Raw genomic sequence first — 13,539 nt, 5'->3', positions numbered from 1 at the left:
AGATCCTGCGCTGGCACCACTACCATAGGGTATATCCCCATGCCAAGCATTTAATTGGTTCATAGTTCTTACTGGGGATCTTATAAGAATTAGGCCCTTTCATTCACTTCCTCTTTGTGGGCTCAAAATTATGTTTTATCTTTGTAGGTGGCTGAGTCTGATTCCTTGGAGTCTGTTTCACTAACATGGAGCCCACAGTAAGTAATACGGGACTAAGCAACAAGAAACTCATGAATGCCCCCAGGGAGAGATGAAAAACACCAGGAGCCAGCCCAGATCTCCTGGAAGAGGGAAGAGCTGGCACAAGTAGCTGTTACACTAAAATCTGTTCATACAGAAAGGAAGCAAATGAATGGGATATGATCTATTTGCCTTTTCCAAAGTCATACTGGACCAAAAGTCATGACTGTATGCTTGATACAAGAACTCCTGGAAATCTATATATTCTCAGGGATGAAGCTGCTAAGTCAAACCATGGCTTCTGCTCTTCCTAAGCCTTCAGAATTAAGTCCAAAATAAACCATGAATTCTGGAGTTTGAGGAGTCCTGTTTTCATGGTAAGTGTTTACCTTCTGCCAAACACACTTTAATGTAGGCTTTTGGTACCAATTCTTCTCCTAATATTATATACATATTTTAAAGGAACATATTTGAAAGCTCAGAAAGGAAAAAAAGAATGAAAGAAAGCAATCATAACACTCAAGGACCACCAGTTAACTAATTTAGTTGATCTGACCCCACGATGTTTATATTCAGCTAATGAAGTGAACATTCATCTCTACTCAGACACAAATTAAGAAAATTCCTTGCTTGTGTATTCACTTCTTCCAGAGATTTCAGAGAATGAATGAGACTTTCTGGAGTGAATGGCTGAGTTTCTTCCTGGGAATAGAACTTCTAAAAGAACTCACAAGGTCAGCCAGGATGGACACCAGACAAGCATTGTCCAATTCCTTTATCTGCCTACATCTTTGGACATACCAGCCTATTTACCAGTGGGGCATTAGTTTCAGTTCTAAAACACTAAGGAATGACTTTAGGTCTCTGTGAGTCAAGCTCATGCACTCAGAATGTTACAAACGGAAGATTCTGGCATTTACAATGGTTCTAAGAGAGGGTCAGAAAAAGCCCAGAAAACACAGGTGGGGGGATGAGACTGGGAGATTTGAGGAAAAAGGAGTTCACTATAGGATGGAGACACCCTATGTGGAAAAGAATCACAAGAAAGGCTGGGAGAAAGAACAGAAGCCTGGGTTTGAAACCAGAAGCTGCACTTCCGGCTTTGAGTGATCTGGGGCACCTTAATGAATCCCTCTGGACTGTAGTGTTAATTGCCTGAAAAGAGAATAATATTACAGACATACATTCCTTCAAGTAGAATCCCGAAATCCAAAAAAGCTCCGGAATAACAACAACAAAACTCAAGCTTGTCCATAACTTACTTGGCAGTTAAACCTGACATGAGTGGACATGAACGTTTTCTCCTATTTATTTGGATAGCACCTAAGTTTCACAGTCAAAATTTAATGTGATGACAGTGTGCTGGCCCAGAAGGACCTTCCAGTTATGTTAAATAGTATCTACACTGCATTATTCTCCCAAAGTAATAGTGTAGACATTCTGTGGGCGGCTCTAAAATCAGGAAGGCCTGAACTTACACCTGGCCTCAGCAGCTTCCAACCAGGCTGATTGGTACACCTGCCAAAGTTTCTCCATCCTGCTCTACTTCTAAGTAACAAGCAGAGGTCGCACACCGACACACCGAGGAGTAACCGTATCCTATCAAGACGGCAGCAAACCTTCAGAAGTACTTACACACTGGAAAGCTCAACCTAGACTGTGGAAGATTCCCATTCAAGCAAGATTTTTCATCCAACAATTCGAGAAGGCAAGCCAGTTCAGCTGTGTGGAGGTAATTTACCCCCAGAAAGCTCTCACTGCTTCCTCTGCTACGAAGTTGAATGTTTAAAACCCTGAAGGTGATTTACATAGCCTTTTTTGTCCAAATCGTCAACTTCAATGACATTTAAATCTCTTCTTTTTCACCTCCACTGGTCTTCTCTGAGAGAAGAAATTGTATGTTTTGTATGAATGTCACTCAAATTCTACTGAAATGAAATGAAGCAAGAATGAGAAAGGTAAATTTTCCAAATAAATGGTTCCTTGAAAATCCAAGGCCAGACATGATAATATATGGTTGTAATCCAAACCACTTGGAAGACAGGTAGAAAACAAACACACACAAAAAACAAACAAAAAATAAATACCTTCAGGAGCAGGGAGTTTGGCCTAGTGGTAGAGTGCTTGTCTAGCATGCACAAAGAACAGGGTTTGAGTTCTCTGTTACCACATGCATAGAAAAAGCCAGAAGAAGTACTGTGGCTCAAGTGGTAGAGTGCTAGCCCTGAGAATGCCCAAGGCAGTACTAAGGCCCTGAGTTCAAGCCCCTGGACTGGCCAAATAAAAGAAAAGAAACATCTTGGTCAGAAACTAGCCTTAGCAAAGTTAGCGCAAGACCCTATTGGAAAAACAAACTAAAAGCAAAAGGAGTAGGCTCAAGTAATAGAGTACTTGCCTAGCAACTAGAGTTGCCTGAGAATGTTATTTTTTTTTTAAGTATCTTCTTTTCCTTTTCTTTTGGGGGGGAGGTGGAGGATGGGTAGGTCATGGGGCTTGAACTCTGGGCCTGGGTATTGTCCCTGAGCTCTTCAGCTCAAAGCTACTGCCCCTGTCCCTTGAACCACAGTACCATTTCCAAAACAAGTATCTTTTCAACACCCAGGGAATGGTGTTTATGTATTAATGGGGAGAATTGATGTATCTCTTCTCCCTCACTAGATATTATTTGCCTTAAGGTTTTTAGGATTCTAGCATATGACCAGTATGATTTCTACCAGAGGAGTTAGAAACTGTATTTTTCATCTAATAACACATCATCCAGCTGAGTCACTCCTTCTAGCAGGAAATGGGAAGCAGTGCAGGAGGGAATTAGCATTATATTTCATTCACAAAACCAAAATTGGAGCCAGCCATTCTGATCCTGGCCATGAATTGTTCAGTTTGGCTGCTCAGAATAATGTGTCCACTTCCTCCTTGATCATGAACTTGGAGGTTACCTGAACAATACAAGTGTCCAGACATGGATAAGAAGAGAATGTCCTTTTACATTCACTTTCTATCTATCCATTTTGTGAATTATGCAAAGCCATGGTTGTTTTCTTAAAAGGCCCTAGAGATAAGAAATAAGGTATATGCACATCAATATAACTGTATTGACTGTAGTAACCACACTGGCACTGCCCATACCACCTCCCCCAAAATAAAAAATAGGACAGAGAACAAGTTTTTAAGTAACCAAGATAATGCAGATCAATATGCGGTGAGCAGCATTCCTGCATCGGTAGGGAAACCAAACCCTATACAGGCTCCCACCCCTCCTGAAATCTTCCTGCCAGCATCCCTGCCATATACAGAATGAAGGCTACACGCACAACCCTATCCATCCGAATCACATTTCCAATTCCTGTGTTCTGGACGCAGACTTCACTTACCTGGGGCGGTTTTGTAGCACAGGGCTCTGGAGGGGAGCGATGGAGCGTTCTTGGCCCTGGGACTCGGTGTGCTCTGTAAGACCTGTCTCTGCCGCTTTAGCTCTTCTTCCCTTTCCTGGGCTGCTCGGATCTCTTCTTCAATCATGGACAAAGTCCGTTGTTTCCTTGACCTCAACTTGAAAGGCCCAACCATCACGTCGGATTCTTGAGTAGCCAGGAGGGAAGCTGTGCTTCTCAGCTCAGCTGCCTCCGAGTACTTGCTGAAGTAGCCTCCTTCTGGAGGCCTGGTCTCCTCCATGCTGACTGGGCCACTGAGCTGCACAGCCACAGGAGACTGGCAGGACACCCTTTCCCTGAGCGCCCTGTCTTCGGCAGGCAGGGTCTTTGGTTTGACATCCCTTTTCTCTTGAACAGGAGAGGACACCTGAGGTGGGGCAAACATGCCTCGAGGCTTTTCAGATCCAGAAGCCCTGGTTTCAGCTTCCTCTAGAGTAGCTCCATGTCCCAGGGATTTGGCCTCCTCCTCCTTGTTGATTTGGGACCCAGCCTTGTCTCCTTGCTCAGCTATGGCTTGTTGAATGGCATTTTGTACTAGGAGCCCAGCATGATATTCTAAGGGGTCGTCAACGGATGGAGATTCTGCCAGTGTGGAGGAAGGAGAATAGAAACCATGGTCACTGAAGGATTTGGAGACCCCTTCTCGGCTTTCTGAGGGGTTGTCTGTCTGTGGAGTCTGAGGCAGAGAGAAGTCGGCCAGTGAGTTTTCCTGGAGGGCGTTGGGCGTCTCATTGGAGGCCCCGCTGTCACTAATGTTGTCCATGCTAAAGTCATTAGACAGGCTCTCCAGCACAGTGGTATCCTGGGATCTGACCGATAACTCATCCAAACCTGAGTCGAGCTCTTCTTGGGTCAAAGAGACATTGACGGATCTTGAAAACTGATCCAAGATCCCATGCTCATCATCCTTGACCACGGTGAGGATGGCCCGGGCGCTTGTGAACTCTCCATCTTCTGTCCACAGTTTGGCTAAGGGCCCTCGTTTGGAGGGCTCACTGTGTAGTCCTTCCTTTCCCGGAGGGGCTGTGCTGCTTGGGCCTCCTCCTGTTGCCTGGCTCTCAGAAAGCGCACAGGGTGCTTTCTGTCCCTTTGATGTGCCATTGTCTTCCAGAGCTCCCACCATAGAAGCCGGCCGAAGGATAGTGGGTGGCTTGTCTGAATGGATGGATCCCAAAGGCTTATAGAAAGGCTTGATAGAGAACAGCCTGGGTGTGCTTTGGCCCTTGGCCACTGTCTGCCTAGAATTATCCATCTGCTGGAACTGTTTGCGCGCTGCAGAGAAATCTATCTGCTCTGTGACAATGGCCTCCTTTGGGTTTTCAGTCCCACCTGGACTGTCAGGAGAGGAAGCAGGGGTTGCACACAGCTGCAACAGCTGCTGCTGCTGCTGCAATTGCTGCTGTTGCAACTGCTGCTGTAGCTGCAGCTGCTCCTGCTGTGCCCTCTTCTCCTTGCGCTCCTTGTACTTTTTGTGTGACTCCAGATGTTCCTCGTCCAGCTGTTCCTCGAGGGTTTTTTCCTGGGGAGGATTCCACCATTTTGCAGCAATGCCAGGGTTCTTCTTCACAGCCTGGCTCCGGATGAGCTCTCTCCGCTCCTTCTCTAGCTCCAGCATCTCCTCCGAGGGTCTGACTTTCCGGACACAGAACTGCTCCTTCTCATGCTCATCTTCCTCAAAGAGCTTGGAGGGTTTCTTGTCCTCGTGGAAAGCACGCAGCTCAAACTTAGCCTCCTTCTTCAGCGTGGTGAGTGTGAGCTCCCCATCTCGGGAGGAGCAGCGGGAGCTGGTAGAAGAGCAGGGGCTGGCAGGGGCCTGCAGATTGTTGCCCAGCACATCCTGGGATTGGTCTGGTGTGTGACCATTTGCTTGTTCAGCCTCTGCCATGGTGTCTGAAGGGCTTCTACTGAGCTCAATGTGAGGAGGAGCTGGCTTGCCAGTCGCTCCCTCTGTGGGCTCGGGCTGGGTAGCTCCGTGAGCAGGAGGGTCTAGGCTGCCCACTAGGATCAATGCACCAGGCTCTGGGGAAGAGGTTCCGTTGTAAGTTCCATCCACTGCAGAATCACAGCAGTTGGCCTCCAGCACCTCATCTAGATATTGGATCTCTTTGGCCACATCATTCTCCAGGGACTCATGGTGATCCAGGATGAGGCCATTGTGTGAGGGTGAATAGAAAGGAGAGGAGCGGTCTGTGGAATGGGGGGTAGAGGCGACTCCAGAAACACTTTTACATTCTGTAACAGACACCTCAATTTCCATGTTTCTGTGATCTGGAGGAGGAGAGCTGGTGGCGGGTGCCAGGTACTGGGCACTGCAGTTGTCTCTCAGGTTCTTTAGCTGGATATCATCCTCGGAAAGCTGGGGAGGCTTCTGGAGTAAAGAGAAAACAAAAGCCAGGTTACATGGTACATCTCTCATGGAGGTCGACACTGAGAAATTCACTCACAACTAACAGGAAGAAAATCTGGAGACAAAAAAAAGGTCATTCAATGGGCCAGGAGTTTGGCCTAGTGGGAGAGTGCTTGCCTGGCAGGCATGAAGACCTGGGTTCAATTCATCAGTATCACCTACATAGAAAAGTGGTTTTTCAAGTGGTAGAGCTCTAGCCTTGAGAAGATCCAAAGACAGTGCTCAGGCCTGAGTTCAAGCCCAGGATTGGCCAAAAAAAAAAAGTCATTCTTAGTGTGTGTGTGTGTGTGTGTGTGTGTGTGCACGCGCGCGCTGCACACGTGCGCTCACCCAACGGTACTAGGGCTTGAATTCCAGGCTCAGTATACTGGGGCGGGGGGGGGGGGGGGTCGTTGTGGGGCTTGCACTCTGGACCTAGGCACCATCCCTACTATTCAGCTTAAGGTTAGCACTTTACCACTTGACCTAGAGAACTCCGGTTTTCTGGTGGTTAAGTGGAAATAAGAGTCTCATAGACTTTCATGCCCGGGCTGGCTCTGAACTATGATCCCTAGATCTCAGATCTCAGTCTCCTGAGTAGCTAGGGTTACATGAGTGTGCCACCAGCGCCTGCCCTGACTTTTTTTTTTTTTTTGCCAGTCTTGGTGCCTGAACTCAGAGCCTGTGCACTGTTCCTGAGCTGCTTTTGCTCAAGGCTAGAGTTCTACCGCTTAAGCCACAGCGCTATTTCAGGCTTTTTCTAAGCATGTGGTACTGAGGAATCAAACCCAGGTCTTAATGGCTAGGCAAGCACTCTCCACTAGGCCAAACTCCTGCCCCTCCCCCCTTTTTTAAAATGTAGGTCATGGGGCTTGACCTCTGGGCTTGGGTGAGGTCCATGAGCTCTTCAGCTCAAGGCTAGTGCCTTACCCCTAGGAATGGGCACTGTCACTGAGCTCTTCAGCTCAAGACTACCGCCCTACCCCTGAGCCACAGCCCCTCTTCCCATTTTCTAGTGATTAATTGGAGACTGTCCCATGTTTTAAAATATGGCTTTTAAAAAATTAGGATAACAGTAATCCATTGGTCCTAGGAGCCAAAAGTTTGGTGCAATTCCAAACAAAAGTAATAAATTTATTCTCATTGTCAAACTATCTGTATTTGTAATTCTAACTAAGCCTTTACTCACATCCTTTATTTATCAACCAAACCACCAACACCCCAAGCATGTAATGACAGCCATTAAATGAGCATTCTTCATAAGCCTAATCCCACTAATTATATCCATCAAGAGCAGCAAAGAAATAATTATCCTAAACTGACACTGAATTTACAATTAGCTTTAAATTAGACTTTTTCTCTGTTACATTTATTCCAATTTCTTGATCTATTATAGACTTCTTAAAATGATACATGCATCAAGACCCAAACATCCATCAATTCATAAACTACCTGACCCTATTCCTAATCACAATACTACCTTTAGTAACTGCCAACACACTATTCTAGCTATTCATTGGCTGAGAAGGAGTAGGAATTATATCTTTCCTATTAACTGGCTGATGAGATGGAGGAATAGATGCTCACATAGCAGCTCTACAAGGTATTATTTACAACCGGATCGGAGATAGCAGCTTTGTTACTGCAATAGCATGATTTTACCAAAATATTAACTCATGGGAATTTCACCACATGTTAATGTGTTTTAAAGGCCTCTTGTAGCCAGATTCCAGTGACTCACATCTATTCAGGAGGCTGAGATCTGAAGACCTCAGTTCAAAGACAGCTAGGCAACTCTTCGACTCCAACTAAACCAGCAAAAGCCCTCAGGGCAGCTGTTGCTGAAGTGGTAAATTGTCAATTTAGGCTAAAGGACAGAGCGCAGGCCTGGGTTCTATCTCCAGTGATGATACACACACACACACACACACACACACACACACACACACACACACTCCAGAACAGTTGGAGAGCAAAACGAGGGCAATGTAATACTAAATAAAGCTAGAAGGTAAAGTACTTCATTTATTCGCCAATCCATTTATTAAACATGCTAGAAGCTTATTAAGCAGAGCCATGATAGACAGCAGTGCCTAGGCCAGACTCCAGAGAATTTGTAGAGAATCCCTTCTGTCCCTACATGGCTGGTTTAAAGCAACCAATGCTTATTGCTACCTCTGAAGAGCAAACCCAAACCCACCAAATTGGGTTCTGTGGGATCAAAGAAAATCAGTGCAAAGAAAAACCCGGGTTCTCGGGGGAGGGAGGATCTGTGGATAATCTGCCTACCTGGGCCAGCCCTCCACATGGAGCCCTAATAGCACAGTACAGGAGAACCTGCCCGGCCGCCACAGGTGTCCAGAATAGCTAACAGCTAGTTAGGGTGTCTACAGTTTTCTTGGAAACATTTGGACAGACTATAGAAGCTATGTGTTTCTGAAATTAGTTTAAATTATATTCTAGGGGCGGGCAGACGGCCAACTAAACTAGAAACTTGTCCTCAGAGAGTGGTTAGCTAAGGTGTCATCAGAAAGCCCACACGCCACAGATAGTATTCTGTAGTGCTTCAATTCCCGGTTAACTCCTACAGACCCCTGAAGCTTTGCTGATGGGCAAACTTGAAGTGAGAAATGGGTATTCTTGGGTGAAATTAGCACCTTGTCAATTAGCAATAGTGAGTGACAGAATTGGGTGAGCTTGGGGGTATTCACATGTGTGGATTAGAGGTCTTCCCCACACCAGGCTTGCACAGGACAGGCTAGGGTTTGGGAATGAACAGTTCTATTTCCCAAGGACTTGCAGGGTGGAGTAGAAGCTTCCAGACCCTTAGAATTCTGGGACCTCTATAGGAACATCAGACAATGATGTTATATGTATTGTTACAAATGTCAGAGCAAAAGTTAATGTACAGCTTAAGAAGCCAGGGTCTTCTTTCTTACTTAAATGATGTAGAAAATGTAAATTATAAAATGGTTGATACAAATGTATATTTCTGTTAAGCACTTTTACACTGAGCTGTAAACAACCAACATTAAATTCTTTCTGGGAATACTTTGAATTTCTTTTTCTTTCTTTCTTTCTTTCTTTTTTTTTTTTTTTTTGACCAGTCCTGGGCCTTGAACTCTGGCCCTGAGCACTGTCCTTGGATTTTCTCAAGACTAAAGCTCTACCAGTTGAGCCACAGCACTATTTCCAGTTTTTTTCTATATATGTGGTACCATGGAATCGAACCTGGGTCTTCGTGCATGCTAAGCTACCACTCTTATCACTAGGCCCAACTCCTGGCCCACTACTTTGAATTTCTTTTGGGGAAAGAACAGAACATAACATTTAAGTTGATGTTTAAGAAGAAAAGCAAAGAACATGAAAAGATTAAAGAAATTAAAAAACTCAAGAAGACATAAAGTCAGCTTCTTGGATACCTCTCATTTCTCTCTTTCCCCATGATAGCAACATTTAAGAAGGTGAATTTTAGGTGAAGTTACACATGACTAGGGACCCTATTTGCTGCTAAAGCAAATAGTTCATCAAATGCCCTTAATTAGTTAATTCCTGGGGTTGGCGAATCAAGAGCCTCCCCCTGGGGTGGAGTTTAGTGTATAGCATTTGCCTACCACATGAGAAATCCCAGATTTCATTCTCAGCACCACAAACAAAAAATACCCCAACAGGGACTCTCATCACATAGCCAATACAGGCGGGACACACTGAGTATGAAAGATTTAACCACCCACATAAATGTCTGAGCCAACAAGGCAATGCAGCAAACCTCTCCTGACAGTACAAGGTGCATGCCCCAATGTAATTGCTGAAATCTTTCTAATCATTCTACAGTATATGCACGTGTGTATTCTAAGCAACCACAATAAATCAGGGTCCCTCCATTATATGGCACAGGTAGGGATATTACTGCAGTTTTTAAACCTTCAGAGTAAGGGATTAGACAAATATTGGGATTAAAATTAAGAACTGTGCTACTTTCTAGCCCTATGTAATGTGAAAGAGAAGTCCCTCTTTGTCCAAAAGGATTCCCAACTATAAGAGGTTTGCAGAGTGACAGGAGCACCTTGAGAAGAATGAATGGGCTGAAAGAATATTTGGGCTTCAGGATTTTGGTTTATCATTATTATTTTACTCTCTCAAATAAATCTCCACAGGTGAGATGACACTTGAATTTGCTTTTTAAAAGTCGACGATGTGACATCTGATCTCCTACAGACTCAGTCTGCCTCTTCCTTTGTGATCAATCTACCTATCAGGAACTCCGGGCTAAATATATGACTTGTGCAGATAGCGGTGAGGCCCAGAACAGAACTGGGGGCTCTGTACCTTCCCTATCAAGAGATGAAATATGAAGATTCCTATGGCTTGGTATAGGAAAGGCCTGCTTCTCACTACCAATACCAGTCAATAGCAAGGTGAGATTCTAGAACCCTGTTTTGTTTACACTAAAAACAAACAAAACAAAATCACATTGGTGTCCTGATTTGTGCCCAGCTGATCAATGTGCTCTTGAAGGAAGCGCATTTCCCTAAATGGCAAGTCTGACAGGAGGTGGTGTTCTTCACCTCAATAACAAATGGAAGCTGAAGTTCCTACCCATTCCTAATGCCTGCTCATTTTACAGCACCTCCTCCTTCTGCATGTGAGGCCCAGTGACAGCCTCCTGCCCATGACAACCTCTGGGGCTCCTAACCTAAAATGCAGAGTGACCCAAATTACTCCGGCACCAAGAGTGCACTGCACAGCCAGGTTTTTCAGCTTCAAATAACCCCGATTACTTCCTACTGAAGCCATGACATTTAAATTTGGAAAGGCTTTTCCCCAGGTAATAAGTGACCTGAACCTTTAATCCACTTATTTTTAAAATCCATAAAAAAAAAAGAACACTCAATCTTGGCCTAGGAACAGAGGCATGGCTGTAAAACACTTTCTCATGAGTTGGAAAATCAAAGATTTATCACTGCTTCCCCTTCTTACTTTGCTTCCCTTTTGTAATTAAGGTGTTTCGTAGGTAGAGCTATACTGCACAGAACTTGTTTTTTCTGGCCATGCATAGCTGTCTCCAGGGTTCTCCTTCCATCGCAGGGCCCACGGGAGGAAGCACTGCAAACCTGACTGCAGCTGATGTGGCATAGCTGATGCTGCACATCCTCAGATTCAGAGGAACCAGACAGAGCAACCGCCTGGAGAGTCTGGAGAACTCACTCTCCAGCACGAGCCCAAGCACGGTCCTGCAATACTGCCTTCAACTCACACACACATAGCCTGACACCTTGGCCTGTCCTCAGAGCTCAGAGGTGATGGCCACGCCCCAGTCAAGAGCTCACATGAAAACCACACACGGCCCAAGGTGAAGGTAGCTATGTTGGCTGCTGGGTGAAGAAAGAGTTTGTTGCCTCAACTGTATGAAGTGAGGCACGCTGAAGGGTATGAAAGCTGGGCCCAGTTCCTGAACAGGGGGGGCGGCAATTCCTAGGACACCCCCTGCCCAAGAAGGTAGACTAGAGAAGGGGCTGGGGCTCTAGATAGCTAGGTCCCCCCACCCCTGAAGTCACAGAACACCCAGCATCTTCCTTTAGGTTCTGCTGGATGGTCAGGAGACTGCGGGGAAGACACATGGAAGAGGCTATAATCTGGGCTACATTCCAGGTCTAGACAGCCTTTCCTCTTCCTCCCCCCAGCATGGCTGCTTCCTGAAAGGAGAACTAGGGGTCTGTGTTGACTGTGGGAAACAAGGCAACTGCCCTCCCCACCGCCCACCCCCTCATCCTCAGCCAGAGCCACCCCCCTCCATGAAGGCAGGCAGGCTGCCAGACTTCAGACCCCAAGCCTTCCTGGGCTTATCTAAATTTAAACCAGGCAGGCTCCGGTCAATGCTATGACCCCTGGAAGGGGTGAGTGTTAACAATGCCTGGGTGTCTCTCCCACAGACAGGAAGCCATGACAGCCCAACATGAACAGGGGAGGTCTACACTTCATAGCCCAAAGACCAAGAGGCAATGGGCTAAGCCTCTAGCTTAGCTCAGAAGAAAGCTAAAAGCACTATGGGAATCCCTGTATTAGGAAGGAGTGGCGAATGTGTGAGTGTGAGTGTGTGTGTGTGTGTGTGTGTGTGTGTGTGTGTGTGTGTGTACTATGTCTCAGCTCACGCTCCTGTGAAGGATAGTCATCAATCAGCTTTTGAGGTATCACTACACTACAGCCTGTTATATTAACAGGAACCCCTCACATACCCCCTCCCCCAAGTCCCGCTGGAAAGCTACCAGCACACGTGTCGGCTGCCCATCTGGAAGACGTTAAGGTGCCATTTGATTAACACATTTACAGCTTGGGCTTTCTGTGAGAGAAACTGGAGATGTGTGGTGGGGGACGGATAGGGTGAGGGTGGAAAGAAGGGAAGGAAGGAAGCCTCTGCTGGAATAGCTGGTTAAAGGGCTGTTTGTTTTCATCCCTTAGTGACCCACTGCAAAAAAGGACGAACCACTGGGAGCTTCCAGTTCCTCTGAATGAGGGGATAATGGGAGGAGGCAACAAACCTGTGGTCCCCCAGTGTGTGGCTAGCAGGGCCCTGGCTAGCTAGAAAGCTGGGCTTTTCACAAAGGTCTCTTTCATTGAGACTACTTAGAGTAAAGTCCCAGGCCTGAAATAAACTGAGGTCAAGGCCACAAAGGGAACTCTGGCCCCTGGGGTTTGAAATGTCTAGAGTAATGGAGTCTGATGAAAGCAAACACATGTGCCCAGCTCTAATGTGGCTTTATAACTTAGGGCAGCCCACTTGCTTTTACAATAGCTCAGGATCTTGAGTTCATGTTGAGTCAACCTGTGATGATGGTAGAACACACACAAACAACTGGGTAACCCTATGGACCCCTAGAAGCCACTAGGTTGAGGCAGAGCCCAGAGGAAAGAGAAAACAGGAGCAAAGTGTGAGGCTAGCTTCTGAGCACATAAACAGGGATGATTCTATATGTCAGAAAAGAACCAATGTATAGCTCTTGCGATCTCAGTGGGAATTCCAAGCTAGGAAGCATCTCACATTATCCTCAGGACCTCGAGTTCTGGGGGTGAATGAAGAGTGGCAAAACATGGAAACAGACCAGTTGTAGATCTCATCAGCAAGTCTACTGAGCAAATACAAGATGGTGGCTAAAAAAGCAAGTCCCAGCATCACTTAGGTACTAGAAAAGTCCCAAGGCCTCTCTCCTGATTGTCTTCAAAGTAATTCAAACAGCAGATGTCTCAGGTAGCATAGTACAGCCTGGGGTGGGGCTTCCTGTCTTCTAGCTGGCAAGTTAGGAGATTTGCCAAAAAGAAAAGAAAGTTTGGAGGAGGAGGAAAAAAGAGGAGGAGAAGCAGGAGGAGGAGAAGAATCAGAAGGAGAATGAGAAAAATCATCTATCTGAGCTTAGCAGCCCACATTCCAACAGGTAAGCCTCCAGCACCCATCACACCAGACTCAGAATCTCTTTCCTCCCTACTAAGCTCAGCCTGAACAACAACAACAACAACAACAACAACAACAACAAATAATTCTCTCCTTGC

The 13,539-nt window shown here is 45.9% G+C and overlaps 1 protein-coding gene across 6 annotated transcripts in view; it reads right to left on the bottom strand.

The window, feature by feature from the left end:
* The window catches only part of Palm2akap2 (PALM2 and AKAP2 fusion), a 396,491-nt gene that overhangs the window by 16,660 nt on the left and 366,292 nt on the right, over nucleotides 1-13,539 (bottom strand). For all 6 annotated transcript variants that reach the window (XM_090330411.1, XM_090330409.1, XM_090330410.1 and 3 more), the window contains one exon: nucleotides 3,552-5,976. In XM_090330411.1, the coding sequence (XP_090186537.1) occupies nucleotides 3,552-5,976 (2,425 nt within the window). The remainder of the gene's footprint in view (nucleotides 1-3,551; nucleotides 5,977-13,539) is intronic.

Source organism: Megascapheus bottae, chromosome 3, assembly GCF_031878675.1.
Source record: "Megascapheus bottae isolate mThoBot1 chromosome 3, mThoBot2.hap1, whole genome shotgun sequence".
In the NCBI taxonomy this organism is placed as follows: domain Eukaryota; kingdom Metazoa; phylum Chordata; class Mammalia; order Rodentia; family Geomyidae; genus Megascapheus; species Megascapheus bottae.
Note: the sequence above shows the minus strand (reverse complement) of the source record. Positions and strands in the feature narration are given on the sequence as shown.